The 23,253-nt window shown below is 38.3% G+C and overlaps 1 protein-coding gene across 1 annotated transcript in view; it reads right to left on the bottom strand.

Moving 5' to 3' along the window:
• Window positions 1-23,253, bottom strand: part of LOC120524451 (cilia- and flagella-associated protein 47-like) — a 644,864-nt gene that overhangs the window by 573,140 nt on the left and 48,471 nt on the right. The window contains exons 11-13 of the mRNA XM_039746304.1: window positions 12,664-12,816; window positions 8,921-9,098; window positions 7,601-7,697 (exon numbers count right to left, since the gene is read on the bottom strand). Of these exons, the coding sequence (XP_039602238.1) occupies window positions 7,601-7,697; window positions 8,921-9,098; window positions 12,664-12,816 (428 nt within the window). The remainder of the gene's footprint in view (window positions 1-7,600; window positions 7,698-8,920; window positions 9,099-12,663; window positions 12,817-23,253) is intronic.

The raw sequence follows: 23,253 nt of genomic DNA, 5'->3' as shown, positions 1-23,253 counted from the left end.
TCAGTTAAGGTAAAATACAATTAAATATTCTGAAACTAACGTGTTTAAAAGATTAAGCTTCTCCGATCTTTCTTAAATGCACTTTGCTTTAATTTTTCATGTTTGTACTGAAAAGAATGAATTCTTCTAAACTAATATTAATGTTTTTCTTTGCAGTAATTGTCATTCTACTAAAAACATATTTAAACTAATTAACAGTATTTTCTTGTATTAGTTTTGTAATAGTTATACTAATATAAAATCAACAGTTTACTATATATATCAGTGTCCATCTCTGATTCTGGAGGGTATGGTGACTGCAGGTTTTCCTTCCTGTGACTTTCTTAATCAGTGAGTAATTTCTGCTGATAACTGACTTAATTTCTTTTCAATTTATTTGCCTTACTTTTCGTAAACGGCAGCCAAACACAAATGAGAAGTGAAGTGGACCAACAGAGAACCAGCTAAGTCAGAGCCTCAAACTCTAATCAATTCCATAGCAACTAGTTTATTAATTAGAAGCCAATTCTGGTTGTTAAGTAAACACATTATTTAATTCCACGGCTTGCCGATGCTCTCATTCACCCACTGCAAACATTTCCAAAACTGTTGATATTCCTTTTTCTAAGACTATGTCAAAATGTCTTGTGGGTCTGAACAGATCAACACTGAGACCTTCACCTTTCCTAATTTTTAAATAGTGTATGATGGACACTGGTTAGCTGGTCTCATGCTGGCTCATTTTGTATCTCATTATTTTTGGTAGCTAATTAAGGAAAAAAGAAACAATTAAAGGGTTAGAGCTTTAAAAAGCTAGTCAATTAAAATGAAGACAAAAGACGTTAATTAGCAGAAATAACAAGTCACTAATTAAGGAAAGGGCTAATTCTGCAGCCACTGTACACCTCCAGGATGGGAGTGGACACCCCAGAATGTACTATACTTTGAAATTCATATATTCAGTCATTTTTAACAGTGTTTTTTTCTATTTACAATACATGTTTATGTAAGAAGGCATGTAAACCTTAATTTAATCAGTTTATATTTCCTTATTTTTGCTTAAAACTGTATATGTGAGACTGATAATCTAGCAGATTTACATAGCCTACTTATCATCAAAAACTCCACTAACAGCCTAGCAAATCTAAAACCCTCTCCTCATCTAATTCTGCATAATACATCAGTAAAAAAGAAGAGATTGCTGATGTTAGTGGATGAAATAAGATTGTTTGGTTTATTCATGGTGATAAGGTGAGGAGTTCAGCAATGTAAAAAGTTTAAACAAGTGCAAATCTGTTAGATATTTTTCTAGACTAAGTGGACCAGTTTATAGGGCTGGGCATCAAGTTAGGAGGCTATATGGGTGCCATTTACATGAGGGTACAGAGGGTAATTAATCTGTTACACTTCTCAAATTGCTAGGGACAGTAGCTTAGAGGTTTGTAGTGCCCGTATGTGTCCAGCATGCTGATCCATCCACTCTGATTTCATGGCTAATTAGGGACAGCTTTGACTGTATTAATCCCATAAGCACTATTTCTCTCTGCAACACATTAGGATGCTTCACTGTAGGGTTGGTATTGGCCTGGTGTTGAGCGGTGCCTGGTTTCCTCCAAACGTGACGCCTGCCATTCACACCAAAGAGTTCAATCGTTGTCTTATCAGACCAGAGAATTTTGTCTCTCATGGTCTGAGAGTCCTTCAAGTGCCTTTTGGCAAACTCCAGGCAGGCTGCCATGTGCCTTTTACTAAGGAGTGGCTTCCGTCTGGCCAATCTACCATACAGGCCTGATTGGTGGATTGCTGCAGAGATGGTTGTCCTTCTGGAAGGTTGTCCACTCTCCACAGTGGACCTCTGGAGCTCTGCCAGAGGGACCATTGGGTTCTTGGTCACCTCCCTGACTAAGGCCCTTCTCCCCCGATCGCTCAGTTTAGATGGCCAGCCAGCTCTAGGAAGAGTCCTCGTGGTTTCGAACTTCTTCCACTTACGGATGATGGAGGCTACTGTGCTCATTGGGACCTTCAAAGCAGCAGAAATTTTTCTGTAATCTTCCCCAGATTTGTGCCTCGAGACAATCCTGTCTCAAAGGTCTACAGACAATTCCTTTGACTTCATGCTTGGTTTGTGCTTTGACATGAACTGTCAACTGTGGGGACCTTATATAGACAGGTGTGTGCCTTTCCAAATCATGTTCAATTAACTGAATTTACCACAGGTGGGCTCCAATTAAGCTGCAGAAACATCTCAAGGATGATTAGGGTAAACAGGATGCACCTGAGCTCAATTTTGAGCTTCATGACAAAGGATGTGAATACTTATGTACATATGCTTTCTCATTTTTTTATTTTTAATAAATTTGCAAAAACCTCAAGTAAACTTTTTTCACGCTGTCATTATGGGGTGTTGTGTGTAGAATTCTGAGGAAAAAATGAATTTAATCCATTTTGGAATAAGGCTGTAACATAACAAAATGTGGAAAAAGTGATGCGCTGTGAATACTTTCCGGATGCACTGTATATGACACACTTACAAATTAGAGATCAACCAAGGTTGACGAAGTGATGGGTATTCATTCTTCTGATGGAAGGAATATTGATTGTTACAGTAATTAATTTTGTCAATTCTAACATAACTTTTAATTCTAAAGGTAATTATATTATAGCAATGGTAAAACTGAATGAAACTACATTTATTCTAGCCAATTATTATGCAAAACACTGGGATAATAATTTATTGGTAATGTTTTCCTTATTCCCCAACATGTGCAATAATAGACTTGTCACAGATGGAAGTTTTACCAGTGTATGAAAGCTGCAATGCCAACCAAACACAAAGTTAAAAATACTCTATGTAATTTGCCAAATCTCTTTGATTTACCCACACTCTCAGAAGCTGACAGACCTACAGGGTCATCTTAAAAAGAATTGTGTTGATGATATAATTTTTGGTACCTTGCCTGCGCCCCCAACATCCCCACCAAACAACTGGAGTTCCATCCTGATGATGAGATAACCAAAATGGTGGGCAATAAACAGATAATTCTTAGAATTATAGTAGCCTCTAATCTTTCAAGTGCCCAACTTCTACAAGAAGGGACATTAGTACTAGTTTAGAGTGGTGAAATTTGACAAAACATTTTTTTCACAGCAAATATGCTGTGTTCACCGGTGACCTTGTTTACTGAATGTTTTACTAGAAATTTGCATAGTTGAACATTTTTTCCCCAATGCCTCATGATGCTTTGCAAGGCCAGCATGACATCACAGAGCTGTAGAAGGCATGTGCTGAAATTTCACACTGGTGTACTGTAGGCATACTCCACCTTTCTGAGAAATACCAGGTAGATTCCAACATTTTACACCGATGTCCAATCTGTTTTGTACATGTGTTCTGTCATTACTCCACTCTGATTTGCATCCCCATGTGTGTTTAAAAGAAAAGAAACTTAATGTATTTTTATTTGAGGGTTACATCAGCTGACCAGAATGAAAACATTATGAACGTCCTTTGTTATTCTGCATAGATTTCTGCACGTTGTGTCTTCAATGCTGGATTAAGCATGATATCCTCTTCGATGTGTAGGGCAGACCTCCACACATACAGTATACTGCTGGCAGTGGAGGGGAGCATTACTTATAAAAATAACTTGGGTACATTACTCACTATTTACTAGAATAAAGAAATAATTTAATTTTATATAGTTATTTATTATAAAAAATAATGCATTACAAATGGCGCCATACTTTTGTGATACTTTTTCTTCTCATGTTTGAAAAACTCCATATATCACTGACCAGCATAAATCACATATGAACCTTTATAAAATTGACCAGAAACTCACCCACATTAGATAATTTTCTTGTGTTTTATAAGTACTTTAAGTACCCTTAATGTGCTGTGAAGAAAATAACATCCATCCCAATATTCCATCCCAAAAGTAGCCCCATAACATTTATGGTATGAAATGTATGGTATGTATCAGCAGATCATACTGTTTCAAAATACCTAATAGCAAAGAGTTGGATTAAAACTAACCTGATACATTATTTATAGATTTATGTTAGCGGATTGCATGTAGCACACTCTTTACTATCTGGTTGTGCGATTGTGCCTTGCAAAGTACTGGCGTACCAGGTTTTCTTCTTGCCTTACACCACATACTACTGCAATGATCAGTGGCTCCCTGTGACCTTAAACTGGGTGGATTAAATTCAACCCTCAGCACATGCATGATTAAATGTATATTTATAACTTTTATTCAGTTCTTTTCATTTGATTGCATGTTAAGCACTTCTTCCTCATTAGCTGTCATCAGATGGTCACAGCACTTGCATGTTTACAATGTTATTCCGATAGCAGCAGGCAACATCTTAGAAAAGTAATACTTCTGCAAAATAAGAGTATTTCTTTTCTGAGTGATGGGAATAAGCATTCATAATGACCATTGAAACACAGTAGCAGATAGCTGTTTTTTAAGTAACACAGGTATTTTTAGTTCAGTAAAATAAATATTAAATTATGTTACTCATTTTCTTAAATAAGTTTTTGACTATGCTAATACTTTTAACGTGTTAACCCCAACACTCTGTGGCAGCTTACAAGCTCTTTCTATCTATTTGATGGAAGAAAAAAGGGAGAAGAATCTATCTATGCAGATTTCTTCATTATTATTAATTATCATGTGGGTTAAGGTTTGTTTTGACTCAGTGCAATTGTGCCTGCATTTGGCCCATGTGTTCTTTTTCCTTATATGGACCCAAAATTTGGGTGGTGAGCAGACTGCAGCTCCAGTCACCAGTATTTGAGGATTGGTTTGCACTGCCTGCTTTGGGGCAGGGGCAATTATTGCCCACAGGATTGGAGTTCTGTGAGTGCAATGATAACACAGTAAGTTGTATGTAAATATATATATATATATATATATATATATATATATATATATATATACTGCTCAAAAGAATTAAAGGAACACTTTTAATCAGAGTATAGCATAAAGTCAATGAAACTTATGGGATATTAATCTGGTCAGTTAAGTAGCAGAGGGGTTGTTAATCAGTTTCAGCTGCTGTGGTGTTAATGAAATTAACAACAGATGCACTAGAGGGGCAACAATGAGATGACCCCAAAACAGGAATGGTTTAACAGGTGGAGGCCACTGACATTTTTCCCTCCTCATCTTTTCTGACTGTTTCTTCACTAGTTTTGCATTTGGCTACAGTCAGTGTCACTACTGGTAGCATGAGGCGATACCTGGACCCTACAGAGGTTGCACAGGTAGTCCAACTTCTCCAGGATGGCACATCAATACGTGTCATTGCCAGAAGGTTTGCTGTGTCTCCTGCACAGTCTCAAGGGCATGGAGGAGATTCTAGGAGACAAGCAGTTACTCTAGGAGAGCTGGAGAGGGCCATAGAAGGTCCATAACCCATCAGCAGGACCAGTATCTGCTCCTTTGGGCAAGGAGGAACAGGATGAGCACTGCCAGAGCCCTACAAAATGACCTCCAGCAGGCCACTGGTGTGAATGTCTCTGACCAAACAATCAGAAACAGACTTCATGAGGGTTGCCTGAGGGCCCAAATGTCTACTGCGCCTGTGCTCACTGCACAGCACCGGGAGCTCAATTGGCATTTGCCATAGAATACCAGAATTGGCAGGTCCACCACTGGCGTCCTGTGCTTTTCACAGATGAGAGCAGGTTCACCCTGAGTATATGTGAAAGATGTGAAAGGGTCAGGAGAAGCCGTGGAGAATATTATGCTGCCTGTAACATCGTTTAGCATGACTGGTTTGGTGGTGGGTCAGTGATGATCTTGGAGGCATATCCATGGAGCGACTCACAGACCTCTACAGGCTAGACAACGGCATCTTGACTGCCATTAGGTATCAGGATGAAATCCTTGGACCCATTGTCAGACCCTACGCTGGTGCAGTAGGTCCTGGTTTCCTCCTAATGCACAACAATGCCCGGCCTCATGTGGCAAGAGTATGCAGGCAGTACCTGGAGGATGAAGGAATTGAAACAATTGAATGGCCTTCACGATCCCCTGACTTAAACCCAATAGAACATCTGTGGGACATTATGTTTCGGTCCATTAGGCGCGCCAGGTTGCTCCTCAGACTGTACAACAGCTCAGGGATGCCCTCATACAGATCTGGGAGGAAATGCCACAAGACACCATCCGTCGTCTCATTAGGAGCATGCCCGGCGTTGTCAAGCATGCATACAAGCTCGTGGGGCCACACAAGATACTGAAAAGCATTTTGAGTAGCAGAAATTAAGTTTTGAAAAAGTGAACTAGCCTGCCACATCTTCATTTCACTCTGATTTTAGGGTGTCTACACAATTGAGCCCTCTGTAGGCAGAAAACTTTTATTTCCATTAAAAGACTTGGCATCCTTTTGTTCCTAAGACATTGCCCTGTCGTTATTTGTATAGATATCCAACTTCATATTGAGATCTGATGTATCTAATGTGTTTCTTTAAAGTGTTCCTTTAATTTTTGTGAGCAGTGTATATATATATATATATATATATATATATATATATATATATATATATATATATATATATATATATATATATAGTTTTTTTTAATAACTTAATGTTACTTTGTTGCCAGTTCTTGTATTTTGTTTGTAGATAATGATCTGTATCTTTTGTTGTTTGAGGCAGGGTGGGACACTGGTTAGCACTGCTGCCTCACAGCTCATGTCACATACATGGCCACAATAATTGGTCCAGCATAGTTGGCAGACAATTCCATAGCCCTCAGATACACTTGAAAGACCATTGCATCATTATAATCCACTCAAAATTAATTCACTTCCTCCTTCCCTATTGACTTCAACACATTTTGCTGAGTTCAGCAAAGCTCCTAAATATTTCCACAATTTCGCCAAATTCACAGTGAAGTTAACTCTGTAGGTATTACTCGTCACTAATTACCACTATATAAACAATCCACTCGACACTGTAATAACGTTTAATACACTACTAACACTGCATCTTATCTTGTTCATCTGGAATATCCTACTTAAAATGATTTAAAAAATCACTTTATGAAGTAGAATTGAATATAACTTTGCCCCATTTTTTTAATGTGGTCCATGATTAACTGACCAAGTTTAACCACTGATAACATGATTACTACTTCTTTTTCTCTAGCAGGATAACAAATAATGTCTTTAAAAAATATAGTAATAGATTAATTACTATTCTGTAATGTATGCATTATAATGAAACACTGTAACCAAAATAATAAAAATACAGAAATACATGGATTTTTTATAATATATGTAGGGTAACCCTGAAATTCACATTACAAGACAGAATGTTAAATATCTATTTAAATATGAAGCTCTAGTACTTTCATTATAAGACACGTTTTGCTCTATGTCTATCCATCCGGTGTCTGGCAGGCAACAGAGCAAGAGAAGTGATGTAAATAATGTAGTGAAAGCAATAATTTTTATGGTACCTTACTTATTACGATCATATATTGTAGGTGACTATTTATGAGCCCATCTTTTAATTTCTAACCAAGGTTGATTTTCTTAAAAGAATTTTCTGATAATAGTGAAAAAAGGTGAGGATTAAGCTTTTGAAAATGAGGCTTACCGATTATAATTTGATGCAGCTGTTGAGCAGACAATGTCATTTTACAGTCTTCAGTTTCTTCTTGTGTTGTTGGTACAACGTTAAGACCATCAGTTACCTAGCACCAAAAAATATAATAATGAGAAAAACACAGTATTTTATGCATAATAAATAATGAGAAACTATGTAATAACTACAGTCCAATCATTTCATTAAATTAAGATGACAAATTTTGATATAACAGTATTCTTAAATCTTCTGATATCCAGAAGTGTGTACAGACATGATTAAGGAGGCTAATAAGATTATATAGGAAAATGCATGTGTGGTGTATAAGTCAAGAGGGGTAATGCTTAAACTATATAACTCATTAATGCAACCTCACCTGGATTTACTATGCACAGCTATGGCCTCCATATAACAAAACGGACACAGTAGCATTAGACAAATCCTGGATGAGCGGGATTAGGCTGATTCCAAGACAGAGAGGTATGAGTAATGAGGAAAGACTGAAGGAACCTCTCAAGTTTAAGCAACTTTTCTAAGCAGGAAAGGAAGGAACCTTTCAAGTTTAAGCAAATAGAGTTGGAGAGGTGATATGATTGAAGTGTTTAAAATTATGGGTAGAATTAACACAGTGGATCCCACTTGTTACTGTAGAACAAAGTTTTCGACAAGAACACAGGGACATGTTTGGAAAGGGCACAATTTAGGGGCTAATTTCACATAAACGTTAGAAAGTTACAGATACCAAGTAGTATAGTAGAGACTTAGCCTTTACAGACTAATCATATCTTGATTTAATATTATTTTAAGAAATTAAGTGACTAGGATTGGTAATTTGGTTAGTCTGAATGGCTTGTTCACATTAAAATGTTTCTAAGATTCTAATATTCTAATGTTGCATATAAGATTTTTATATTTTTTTACATTTTTACAATTAAAAACATTTCAAGTAAAAAATGCTTTAAGTAAAGTAATATATTTTTTTTTTCTAAAGGTGTACTTTCTAATGATAAATCATTTAATATTTCAAACAAGAAAGTTTTTATCCATTAGAGAAGCTTTACTAAGTGAACAAAAATCAAGAGATTAAATAGCTTTCTGCTGTCAAGTAAAGTTGGCCTTCAGCAGTCACTCTTTCTTTTTCTTTGGTTGCTCTTTATGCTATAATGCCTGCATTAGGGAAGGAGTTCAATGATTCAGTCTCAGATCTTATTATACTAGGAATCAATCATCTGTTTTAACAATAGCTTGATTAAGGCTGCGTGTGCAGCATAAAGCTTTCTTTTCATTTCAAATGCTTAAAAAATCTACCCTGGACTCATCTATATAACCTACTGGCCTGCTTGTTGATCTGGATTCTATAGCTGCCAGTCTTCGAGTGGTTAGCAGAGTACTTTTTACAACTTCCACCTGCTGGTTTACTTCAATGTCACCAAGTAAGAGCTTCTTTGGAAAAATTCCTGCAGCTGATTTCATACCAAGGTCATCTTTTCCTTTCACATCACCCATTTCTCTGCAAAGTAAAAAGTAGAAAAACAAAGTTAAAAAAATAAAAACATATACACTAGACATTCTATTTATGAAGGAAGAAACATAATTACCGAATGTTTATATATTGACTATCAACCAACATATCCAGCCCACTCATTATGTGTGTAGTGTTTGCTAGTTTCTCAAGTGTTTGTTTTGGGCCTTTCTCTGGGTTGTAAATTGACTCTACAAAAGTGAGTGTGGATGTCTGAATTTGACTGAAATTAAATGGTACCCTTTCAGGGGTTGGTTTCTGCTTTGTGTCTGATACCTCTGTGTTCTGATTGAACCTACACTAGCATTCTCTGCTTGACTATTTATTCCCATTAGCACTTTCTCACTTTCAGTGTATATATTATACATGGGCATGGGGCATAAGCCCAGTACTGTACCCCAGTGAACAAAAAAAAATTACTTTTACCTATATATTATTGGGGTGTAGGAAGAGAAAAGAGAATGAACCTAAAAGGAAGTGTGAGGCTTCTATGCTGACCCCTACAGTATTGTGCCATTCTCCTGCATATGCTTATATTAATATATATATACACGAGGTGTGGCAGAAAAGTAATGAGACTGGCAACACTGCAAGCGATCTGGCAACGCTGCGCTGTTGTCCTTGATAGAGCACGTGTTATCAGTACCCTCCCATAGCTCAGTGCGAGTTTCAACTCCTTCCGTTAACTACGTGATTTTTGTGACTGCTATTAGCGAAGTTGTGTTTTTGACAACAAGGAACAGCGGAATTTGGAGCGACGTTGTGCCATTAAATTTTGTGTTAAGCTTGGAGAATCGGCAAGTGTGACGTTTGAAAAGTTAAAACAGGCCTATGGGGAACATTCTTTATCCCGAGCTCAAGTTTTTCGCTGGCACAAATCATTTTTGGAAGGCAGAAAACACGTTGAAGATGAACACCATTCAGGGAGGCCTTCAACTTCGAAAACCAATGAAAACATCGAACGTGTGAACACTCTTGTGAGAGCAGACCGTCGTTTAACATTAAGAATGTTGAGTGAACAATTAAATTTGAACAGATTTACTGTTCATCAAATTTTGACTGAACATTTGCACATGCAAAAGGTCTGTGCCAAAATGGTGCCGAAAAACCTCACAATTGAGCAGAAGGACAATCAAAAAAACAAGTGTCTTCATCTTCTTCACAGAATCGCTAATGAGCAAGATTTCTTTAGTCGTGTGATCACAGGTGATGAATCATGGATTTTTGGATACAATCCTGAGACCAAGAGGCAAAGTCAGGAGTGGCACACTGCAAACTCTCCTTGACCAAACAAAGCTCGAATGAGCAAATCGAAGATCAAATCAATGCTGATTTGTTTTTTTGACAAAAGGGGAATCGTCCACAAAGAATTTGTTCCTCCAGGACAAACTGTCAACCAAGTTTTTTATAAAGACGTCCTTGAAAGGCTCAGAAAAAGGGTCATTCGTGTGAGACCAGACATTGCAGACAAATGGATGCTCCATCATGACAACGCCCCATGTCACACTGCCCTCTCCATAACAGAATTTTTGACCTCAAAAGGCATTCCTGTGGTTCCCCAGCCCCCTTATTCACCTGACCTCAGTCCGTGTGACTTTTTCCTTTTTCCTAAACTGAAAATGTCCTCAAAGGACGTCATTTCAGGACTTTAGAAAACATCCAAAAGAGTGTAACGGACATGCTGAAGACCATACCGGTTGAAGACTTCCAGCGCTGCTGCCAACAGTGGGAACAATGTCTCCATCTGTGTGTAGCTGCCCAAGGGAACTACTTTGAAGGGGATAACATTGATGTTTGAAAAAAATAAAAACTTTGGTAAATAAAAATTCAGTGTCATTACTTTTCTGCCACACCTATATATATATATGTTATACAGTATCTGCCAAATAATGCAAAGAGTACATGACATGTGTTTCACCCATATTGTGGCTCGTCAGGTGTACACACTTTTTGCATCCCCTTACGGGTATCAAACCTTGGATGTCAGCGCCTGATGCAAAACCTCTGATAATGCACCATGGTGGCTAGTTCACTTATTAGACAGGGTGAAGATTAGAGTATTACATTCTTAGGTCTAAATCGCAATCTGATTATTAAGGTGGTTACCTACCTAACACTTGCGTACACCTGACGAGCACCAATAAGGGCGAAACTTGTGTTGTGTAATCTTTGTATTATTTGGCACATACTGAATCACATATCTATGATCTGCTTCTCACAACTGAGTGGACGTGGTGGATGTTTGCTGACTGGGTGACCAACCACAAGCATTACCTGGTAGATAACCACTCAAATTATCATATATATATTATTTTTTGTTTGATTTTACAGATGTTCACCAAGTGGCAGCTCTTTAATAATTTTCAAATATGACTAGGTGAACTCACAGGGGAACGGAATAAAGGTTCTAATAAAAACCAGACATTGCCTCTTCTTACAAGTTGGATTAGGAAGCATGTAAAGAATAATATTATTCTAGTGGGATATTATTGTAGGTAGTGACCCAGAAAAAACTGGGGTCTTACAAGTCCATGAACTCTTTAAAGGAACTACACCTATATGGTGTCCCTCCACCTCACTAGAGGTTAGCTTGGAATCCCTTTATATGGTTAATGGGATGCTTTAGGAAACTGAGTGGACAACATGTCTTGGGAGTGCTTGTACTTGTGAGTAAATGGATCAGCCACTACATAATCTAGTCAGAGACAACACACACATGTGTAGGAAATCCCAGTGAGGCATCAAATCTTTATTACAGTATTTTCCCTTTCTATGTATACCAAAAATTCACCCACTAGTAATACAATTTCCATGTAATAAACTCCCTTACTGTTTTATATATTTTGTTCTCCTTCTGAATTTTTGGGGTCACGGAAGCCATAAGTGTGTACCCTACTGTTCACAATACTGTGTGAAACCCAGGTAGCATGAACCAAGTATTTTATGGTCATCTCCTTGAAGTAAACATGAATGTTGTAGATTCATAATTTTACATCTCAAGTGATGTGTGCATTATTGACGGGAAAATAATGAAGGTGAAGATACAATTAATAAAAGTAAAAATAAATAAATAAACTAGGATTAAAAATAATAATTCAGCTTTCTCATTAAGAATACTCTGCATTATTAAAAAAAAAGAAAGTAAAGTACAACATTTCACAGCATTAATACCAATTCCAGATGGCACAGTAGTGCAGTGGTCAGAACTACTGCCTATGTCCAGGTATCTAGGTTTCAATTCTGGCTCAATCAGTGTGCATGTGAATTTTACATGTTTTTTCCATGTATGTGATAGATTTCCTTGGTTACTAGAATTTTCTTTTACAAAGATTCTACTTCTTCTACATTTCAGTTTGACCTGTGACTCTAGATTAACCTTTCAAAAATGTGCATGCAGGACTGGTTCCACCCTTGTGCCAAGTGCCGTAAGGAAAAGATCCTCCTACTCATAAGCCTGCTGTGCAAAAGAGTGAAAATGGATTGATGGATCCTTCAAAGTATACAACATATAAGGAAGGCATAAATAAATAGTTGAGATTTTCAGTGGTTTTACCTGTCTTTTTCCTTCTGGAGGCGCTGTTCTCTTAAACTTTTAAGAAAATGGGCATAATACTCTCTATGTGCTTTCCTTTGCTCATCTTCTTCTTCCGTGTAGGCATAATCAGGATCCACATAATTGTATCTCAATGTCTTTGTAAAAATTGTCCTTAAGAAATCAAATATAAAGAGTAAGTATTGATTATTTTGTAGAATATCATGGTCTATATCAGATTATATGTATTCATTGAAGTGTTTTATTATATGGACCAATGAGCGATGGAATAATTCTTCTGGAATATTAACAACTAGTATGATGCACAAACAAAGCAAAAATGTGTTTAAAGCAGTACATTTTTAAGAAAGATTTGTTTTACAAAATGCATAAGTATTTACTACTTACATAAAAGTGTACTACATGCAAAAATGTGCACTACCTGCAGAAAAATCTTCAAACCTTCAGAAAAAAGCCTGTTGTTCAAACAATATTTAATACACATTTCATAAGCTTTCCACAAGTCATGTATGAATATTTCCAATTAAAAATATTACTCTGATCTCCCTGCAGTGGGCTGGTGCCCTGCCCGCAATTTGTTCCTGCCGTGCACCATGTGCTGGAAGGGATTGGCTCCAGCAGACCCCCGTGACCCTGTGTTAGGATATAGCGGGTAGGAAGATGACTGACTGACTCTGATCTTCCAGTATTCACTAGGTCTCAATTCTACACAGAAATTTCTTCACTTACTCTTTAAATTGATGACTGAGACTCACCTTTTACTTTTTTATTGTGAGCTAGGGGTTCCCAATCCACCCTCTATAACACAAAGCAAAAGAGATGTTCTATATTACAACATAAGGATATATGAAATTTGACAAATGAGAGGAGACCATGTGTTCAAGCTCATTTGTTTAGCTAATGTTAAGCTGTCCCAATATCTCATCCAGATTGTTCCTAAAGGTTGTCAAGGTTTCCGCTTCAACTACATGTCTCGGCAGTTTGTTCCAGAGTCCCACAACTCTTTGTGTAAAGAACTGCTTCCTGGCTTCAGTTTTAAATGCATTTCCCCTCTATTTCCACTATATCCTCTGGTAAATACTTCACCCCTAATCTGAAAGAATGTTGCTGGATCTACTGTACTTTATCAATGCCTTTGAGAATTTTAAATACCAGGATTAGGTCCCCACCCAGTCTCCTAAACTGGAGACTAAACAGATTTAATTCTTTGAGTCTGTCAAAGTGAGCTATGTCCTTATGTCCTGGGATGCACTTGGTTGCTCTTCTCTGCACAGCTTCAAGTGCTGCTATGTCTTTTTTGTACCGTGGTGATCAGAACTGCACTGACTGTGTCTCCCATCTTGTTTTTATAATTGATGTTACTTTTCACCCATTTGAAGCACTTTGCATTTCTCTACATTAAATTGCATTTTCCATGTGTTTGCCCAGTTCTAACGGTTGAGCAGGTCTTTTTGAATTCTTTTTGCTGCCCCCTCAATGTTTACCATCCCTCCAATTTTACTATCAGCTGTGAATTTGACAAATTTACTAACTATACCAGAATCAGTGTCATTAATATAAATTATAAAAAGCAATGGTCCTAGGACAAACAACAAAAACAACATTTATTTATATAGCACATTTTCATAGAAAAGGCATAAAAACCTGAGGAACTCTGTGATAACCTTGCTCCATGTGGAGCATTCTCCTCTCATACTGTATGTACTCTTTGTCCTCTGCCAGCTAACCAGGTTGAGATCCAGTTTTGTAGATTACCTTTAATTCCTACAGCTTCTAGTTTCAGAATTAATCTTTGGTGTGGGACTGTATCAAATGCTTTTTGAAAGTCTTGGTAAATTATGTTGTATGCTTTGTTTTTGACAAGTATTCTAGTTGCTTCTTCAAAAAAATGTAAAAGATTTGATTGGCAGGGCCTTCCTCTCATAAACCTATAGAAGCTGCTATTTACAGTCAGGTTGTAAGCACTTGGACAGTGAAACAATTTTCATAATTTTGGTTCTGTACACCACCACATTGGAGTTCAAATTAAGTAAGCATTATGGAATTAAAGTATAGACTTTAAGCTGAGATACAAAGAAATTACCAAAAATATCATATGAGCCATTTAGGAATGACTGACAACCATTTTTATACATTTTTATACATATTTTTGGGGGCTTGAAAGTATATGGACACTGACTGGCAAGCCTCATTATTTCACTAACTACTACACGTAAAAGGACTGGAGTTGATTCCAAGTGTGGAATTTGCATTTGGAAGCTGTCACTGGGAACTCCCAATATGGGGTCCAAACAGCTCTCCATGCAAGTAAAAACAGTCCATCACTAATCTGAGAAAACAAAATAAACTGTTTAGAGAGACAGCAGAAACACAAGGAGTGGTAAAATCAACCATTTGGTACATACTTAAAAAGAGAGAACACACTGATGAACTCAGCAACACCAGAAGGTCTGGAAAACCACAGAAGGCAACTGTGCTGGATGATTACGGAATTCTGTACTTGGTGAAAAAAACACCCTTCACAAAATTCAGCCAAACTAAGAATACCCTCCATGAGGTAGACCTATCATTGCCAAAGTCTACAATCAAAAGAAGACTTCATGAAAGTAAAGACGGAGGGTTTACCACAAGGTGCAAACCACTGGTAAATCACAAGCATATGAAGGACAGATTAGACTTTGCCAGAAAGCATTTTTAAAAGTCTGTCCAGTTTTGAAACAATTCTCTATAGACAAAGGAAACTAAGATTCATATATACCAGAACACTCGAAAGAGAAGAGTATGGAGCCAAAAAAATGGCTTATGATCCGATGAATACCACATCATCTGTGAAACTTGGTGGAGAAAGTTTTATGGTATGATCATTCATGGCTGTGAATGGAAGTCACTAGTATTTATTGATGTTATGATTTCTGAAGTGTGCGGAGCTATACTGTCTGCTCAGATTAAGCCAAATGCTGCAAAACTGATAGAATAACTCTTCACAGTAGAGATGGACAATGAGCCAAATCATACTGTGAAAACAAACCAAATGCTTTTCAAAGCAAAAAAGTGGAATATTCTTCAATGACCAAATAAATCAACTGATCTCAACCCAACTGGACTGCATTTCACTTGCTAAAGATAAAATAGATAGCAGAAAGTCTAATGAACAAGCGGCAACTGAAGACAGCTGCAGTAAAGACCTGGCAAAGTATCACTAGGGTGGAATCACAGCATTTGGTGATAGCCATGGGGTTCAGACTTCAGGTAGTCATTGACTGTAAAGGATTTTAAACCAAATATTGAAAATGATCATTATATTTAGGATGTTAGTTTGTCCAAATACTTTTGAGCTATACAATATTTTTATTAAACACCATGAATTAAAGCTAAAAGTCTACACTTCAATCATATAATGATGGCTTTGTTTCAAATCCATTGTGATGGTGTACAGGGCCATTATTATGAAAATTGTGTCACTGTCCAAATACTTTTAGACCTGACAGTAATGTATTTTTTTCTTTTAGGTAGTTTTCTAATTTATTTCTTACTAGCAAAATACCCGGGCTGCAGCAGCGGAGAAGTAGTGTGTTAAAGAAGTTATGAAAAAGAAAAGGAAACATTTTAAAAATAACGTAAGATCATTGTGAATGTAATTGTTTTGTCACTGTTATGAGTGTTGCTTTCACATATATATATATACGCCCAGGAGGACCAGAGGAGGGCTTGTACCTCCTCCAGACCGCGAGGGGTGTCCGTCCTGGTTACGCTGGTGGCCTCGGGTAGAGGGCATGGAAGCCCAGCCCTGTAGGGGCCCATGGCCACCGCCAGGCGGCACCCCACTTCCAGACCATCATCTGCCACATCCAGCCGAGGCAGGAGCCCGGCCGGGATGCCCAGGAGGACCGGAGGAGGGCCTGTACCTCCACCAGACCACGAGGGGGTGTCCGCCCTGGTTACGTTGGTGGCCTCGGGTAGGGGGCATGGAAGCCCAGCCCTGTAGGGGCCCGTGGCCACCGCCAGGCGGCACCCGCTGCCTGAACAGCCCTGGAGCCCAGCACTTCCACCACACCAGGAAGTTCTGGGGGGAAGACTACAGGGGACACCCGGACGGCTTCCGGGTGCAGCCGGCACTTCCGCCACACAAGGGCGTGTCTGCAGAGGAGTGCCGGGAAGCAGCTGGAGCCCATCTGGGTTCCCATAAAAGGGGCCGCCTCCCAGCAGTTGAGGCGAGAGTCGGGAGGAAGCAAGACGAAGCAGGCGAGAGGACAGGAGGCGGCCAGAAAAGGACTGTGTGGCCTGGACTTTGGGGGATCGGTGCTGGAGGCACTGGGGGTGATTGGATGGTAGAGACTTGTAAATATTAGTGTAAATAAATGGTGTGTGGTGAAATTATGATGTCCGTCTGTCTTTGTCCGGGCCAGTGTTCACAATATATACATACATACATATATATATATATATATACACACATACTATATATATATATATATATATATATATATATACATATATATACACATATACATATATATACACATATATATATACACACACACTATATATATATATAGACACACACACACATACATATATATGTGTGTGTATATATATATATATGTGTGTGTGTGTGGGCGCGTGTGTGCGTGTGTGTGTGGTTGTATATATATACACTGTGTGCACAATTATTAGGCAAGTGAGTATTTTGACCATATCATCATTTTTAATGCGTATATTCCAACTCCAAGCTGTATTAACTTGAATGCTTATTGGATTTAAGCACGTCAGGTGATGTGTATTTGTGTAATGAGGGAGGGTGTGGCCTAAGGAGATCAACACCCTATATCAAGGTGTGCAGAATTATTAGGCAGCTAGTTTTCCTCAGGCAAAATGGGCCAAAAAGAGATTTAACTGACTCTGAAAAGTCAAAAATTGTAAAAAGTCTTTCAGAGGGATGCAGCACTTTTGGAATTGCTAAGATATTGGTGTGTGATCACAGAACCATCAAACATATTGTTGCAAATAGTCAACAGGGTTGCAAGAAACGTGTTGAGAACAAAAGACGCAAATTAGCTGCCAAAGATTTGAGAAGAATCAAACGTGAAGCTACCAGGAACCCATTATCCTCCAGTACTTTCATATTCCAGAGCTGCAACCTACCTGGAGTGCCCAGAAGTACAAGGTGTTCAGTGCTCAAAGACATGGCCAAGGTAAGGAGGGCTGAAACCCAACCACCACTGAACAAGAAACATAAGTTGAAACGTCAAAACTGGGCCAAGAAATATCTGAAGACAGATTTTTTCAAAGGTTTTATGGACCAATGAGATGAGAGTGACTCTTGATGGACCAGATGGATGGACCTGTGGATCAGTAATGGCACAGAGCTCCACTCCAACGTGGAGGTGGGGTACTGGTATGAGCTGGTATTTTTAAAGATGAGCTAGTTGGACCTTTTGCATTGAAGATGAACTCAAAATCAACTCCCAAACCTACTGCCAGTTTTTCAAGACACTTTCTTCAAACAGTGATACAGGAAAAGACCATGATTTTTATGCAGGCCAATGCTCCATCACTTGCATCGAAGTTCTCCACTGCGTGGCCAGCCAGTAAAGGCCTTAAAGATGAAGGAATAATGACATGGCCCCTTCCTCATCTGACCTAAACCCTATCGAGAACTTGTGGGCACTTCTTAAACGCTAGATTTACGGGGAGAAAAACAATACACCTCTCTGAAGAGTGTCTGGGAGGCTGTAGTCACTGCTCCACAAAAGCTGATCGTCAACAGATCAAGAAACTGACAGACTCCATGAATGGAAAGGCTTATGACTGTTATTGGAAAGAAGGGTGGCTATATTGGTCATTGATTGATTGATTTATTTTTCTGAAATGTCAGAGATGTTTATTTGTAAATTTTGAGGTGTTTGTTTATTATTCTCACTATAACAGATGAAAATAAACAAGTGAGATGGGAAAATTTTCATTTTTCCTTTAGTTGCATAATAAATCTGCACACTAATAGTTGCCTAATAATTGTGCGCACATATGTATTCCCCTGATGATGTTCACACTCACATTTCCGTTGTGAAACATTCAGGTTTCAGGTTTATTAACATTTTGGATTGACTGATAGCACTGTGTTTGTTCCATATTAAAATTAATCCTCAAAAATACAACTTGCCTAATAATTCTGCACTCCCTATATATATATATATATATATATATATATATATATATAGCTGATTACACATTGGCTTCGCTCACTGAGTGCAAGGGAAAAAAATAAAATGTAGTCTATAAGTTATTAAACAATAAAACATTAACATTTTAAGAAGTAAAGATACACTGACCACTACTGGAATGGTTTCTGGTAAACTACATTTTAAAGATGGTATAACACAACAGGTAAGTAGTACTAACAGCAGCTAAAATGTATATGGATCATCTCTTGGTAGTAGATCCCTTTTGAAAGGCGCTATACGACGGCTGTGGTATAGAAATTACATTTTCTATGTGAACATCCAAATTTCTGCCTGTGGTAATGTGCCTTACCGGCATTACCAGCAATTAAAGAAAATTAGTTTTGTGTCCTCTGCAGTGTTAAGAGAGAAAGGCTTTGGTTTGGGATAAAAGCAAAAAAGGTGTAAAGAAAGGAAACTTGCCTTTTTCTTTTATATAGTGCTGAGAGATGTCTTCGCTAACGATATGAGCACCTTTTAGGGAGCGTTGTGGTGGGTCTCGTGTAGACTGGCGATACGGCCCTGCCATTAACCGGCCGGGATGGCACTGTCAGTCCTCCACTCCTGTGCGTGTCTTCCGCGACCTCATAATCGTATATGTGCAAAAGAAAGTGCGAAGCACCTTAATATTAGTTTGCCGAGGTCTAGAAAAGGGATCCTGTGTTTGCAGTTGTCTGGGCTATAGCTCAGGGGAAGGAGGAAAAAATTAAAAGTGCTTCTCTCGGTAGTAGATCCTTTTTGAAAGGCGCTACATGACGGCTGTGGTATAGAAATTACATTTTCTATGTCAACGTCCAAATTTCTGCCTGTGGTAATGTGCCTTACCGGCATTACCAGCAATTAAAGAAAATTAGTTTTGTGTCATCTGCAGTGTTAAGAGAGAAAGGCTTTGGTTTGGGATAAAAGCAAAAAAGGTGTAAAGAAAGGAAACTTGCCTTTTTCTTTTATATAGTGCTGAGAGATGTCTTCGCTAACGATATGAGCACCTTTTAGGGAGCGTTGTGGTGGGTCTCGTGTAGACTGGAGAGACGGCCCTGCCATTAACCGGCCGGGATGGCACTGTCGGTCCTCCACTCCTGTGTGTGTCTTCCGCGACCTCATAATCGTATACGTGCACAAGAAGTTAGTTTGCCGGCGGTCTAGAAAAGGGATGCCGTGTTTGCAATTGTCTGGGCTATAGCTCAGGGGAAGGAGGAAAAAATTAAAAGTGCTTACTTTCACTTAAGGCAGAAGTGCAGTCAGTGTCTCAAAGGCTGGCACAGCTACACGCGCGCGCCGGCTGCTTGACTTTTATAGTATTTTTGCAGGGCAGGAGACGCCACTTTTTGGAGACACGTTCACGTGATCAAAAGTCTCCGTGCTCTTTGGAGGTGTTCTCTGTGTACTGCGTTCACAGTCAGTTCACGTGAGCCGCTCGGAGTACATGCATCGAAGGTTCTCGGCTGTGCTTGTGCTATCTCGTGCGATCTTGCAATGTCCACGGCTTTATTTAATGTTAGCTAAGACCCGGCACTTAAACTTTCGCTGAGTTTGTGCTAAACACTAGTCTATCCCTGACCATCTCATCTTCATTTGCATAAGCACAGCCCTTCACCCGCGAATATTAGGTGGCAATGTGTCTATTGGATTGCTGCTGACTGACGGCCTTATATGGGCAGGCACTCATTTACGTGGGAGGTGTAATGATGAGAGACGCAAATCTGCTTCACACGGCGACCAAGCTAATCTTTTTTAATTAAAAAAAGACAATATGAAGATCATGTCTGTCCTTTAGCAGAAATCAACGTGCCAACAGAGAATCTCTGAGAAAGACAATTAGTCTACAGTTACCTTGACACTGGACACAGGAGCCTGGGTTTCACATTAATAACACACAGATCAAAAATGTTTACCTTATACCACAATATTAATGTGCTATCCCTGTATCATATGGTTGCTTTTATGGTATTTTTGTTATATGTATATAATTTATAGTTTAATGTGAAATGTGGTTTTGTTTGCTGCAGAGAATAAATTATCTGCTAAATTCAGTGAGAAAGAGTACAGTAGGTAGAAGCTTAAACTGCCATGAAGAGCGAATCTAGTTGGTAGAAGACACTGGCTTAAAGGGGTGTGACCCAGACATTTAAGGAGAAGCTTCAGAAATGTGACTCATAGTACAGCAGTCAGCACCAACTTCACAGAGCCAAATGCAATGTTTAATTAGTTTTGAGCTTTGTTATACATTCCTCAGTTATTCAATCAACATAATTCCATTTAGGGTCAAAGAGGAACACAGCCTTTCTTGGAAATATCACATGGAAGACAGAAACTTGGAGGTATACGTGAGCATGGAATGAAATTTGTTAGCAAAGGAGAATTCACCATTTCAGGCCAAGAATCAAAGAAATGGCTGCCCTCATAATAAACAAAATCATAATTTTAATTTTCATAACTTTCTCTTATGTCTCCAGTATTGGGTCTAGGAGTTTTTACTGCAAAAACTATATGTATCTAAAATTACAATAGGCTCTTTACAATGGTAGGGGTTAGGTTTCTTGAAGAACTAAAACAGCACACTACATGTGTACATAATTTACTCGCCCTTCTCAATATGCACAGAGTGTATTTTTTTTTTTTTTCTTTCATTATTTATAAGAAAGCAACTTGGACTCGTGAGAGCTGCAAAAGGCCAGAGCAAAATTATGCCACTCTTTGTGCTTTGTTTCTTTCTATAATTCAGGAGGGAATATCTAGTGTATTCATATCTATTCTGAATGAGCACAACATCCGAAAGATATTAAGAGCAGAGATTGATCTCTGAGTAACATGTGAATTCAAAATGTGTGTCTTTCTAAAGGTTGGGGTACAAAAACTAGAGCTGCTTCAGTTTATTTTTCATCTCCTGGAACCTGGAAACTGTTAAAGCTAATCAGAAACAGAAGTCAAAACAAATATGTCCATTTTGGTGACTAGCAGTTAATTACAGGGGAAAAACAAAAAATAATTTAACACAGACACTTCATGCTGCACCAAGTGAAAACCAGAGGAATGCAAGGAAGGAAAAGGCACCCTGGCTGAGGATAGCAACTACCAACATGAAAAAACAGAGTGCAGGATTGATGGGAGTGATGACTTGATGCCTGGTCTGCATATTGGTTTTTGCCTGATTCATAATTACTGCTACACTAATCCTATAGATCTAGCATACTTGGTTCTGCCAACAAAGATATATTATATGGTTTTCAATTAATTTTTAGTTTCTGAATGGTGTTATGTTGTTGTACAAAAATCTTTCTTTCTTCAAGGTTATCATCAAGAAGCTAATGGAGTAAAACTTGGCTCAATTAGTCACTGGTTAAAATGTTAATAAATCCAGAACATGTTTAAAAAATCATGACTGTAAAGAAAAAATGCTTTAAAAATATTTTAAAAATAGCAAAAAACATACATTTTATTATAGTTTAAATGTAAATATGGAAAACAATATAAATGCTGATATGTTCTTCATACATTTAAAATTTTAGCACATAATTGAAATTCTCGGATGTGAATAACCATGGTGTAGTTTCATTTATATTGCTGATGTACTCAATCTATATGCTAATTCAATAAAATTGAAAGATACTGATATAATGTTGAGCCCCATATGTACTGTATAATACAAATATATTTTCATATGTCACAAAGTAGTAGTAGGAAAGGGAAATATTGTTTATTTCTTACTTTATACTAAATCGTCAAGATTTTCCACTTGACCCCATGTATGTCTGCAAGAGTTGCAGATTTTCATTGCAATCCAAAAACAAAAATATTCTTAGTTTTTGTTTTCAGTTACTAACACACGGAGAACTTTGAAAGGTTTTGCATTAATGTCATCACAGAGGTCTGGAAGAGAGAGATTGATTCTACAATTTAACTGTACTCAGTAATATATATTATTTTCTTATTTTAAAAGGCACCTAGGGCGGCACGGTGGCGCAGTGGTAGCGCTGCTGCCTCGCAGTTAGGAGACCTGGGTTCGCTTCCTGGGTCCTCCCTGCGTGGAGTTTGCATGTTCTCCCGTGTCTGCGTGGGTTTCCTCCGGCACTCCGGTTTCCTCCCACAATCCAAAGACATGCAGGTTAGGTGGATTGGCGATTCTGAATTGGCCCTAGTGTGTGCTTGGTGTGTGGGTGTGTTTGTGCGTGTCCTGCGGTGGGTTGGCACCCTGCTCAGGATTGGTTCCTGCCTTGTGCCCTGTGTTGGCTGGGATTGGGTCCAGCAGACCCCCGTGACCCTGTGTTCGGATTCAGCGGGTTAGAAAATGGATGGATGAAAAGGCACCTATAAGCAAATAATTTCAAGTTACAAATATAACTTTTAAAAAATTATGATCTGCTTTATTTTTGTC

The sequence above is a fragment of the Polypterus senegalus genome, chromosome 2 (genome assembly GCF_016835505.1).
Source record: "Polypterus senegalus isolate Bchr_013 chromosome 2, ASM1683550v1, whole genome shotgun sequence".
In the NCBI taxonomy this organism is placed as follows: Eukaryota; Metazoa; Chordata; class Cladistia; order Polypteriformes; family Polypteridae; genus Polypterus; species Polypterus senegalus.
Note: the sequence above shows the minus strand (reverse complement) of the source record. Positions and strands in the feature narration are given on the sequence as shown.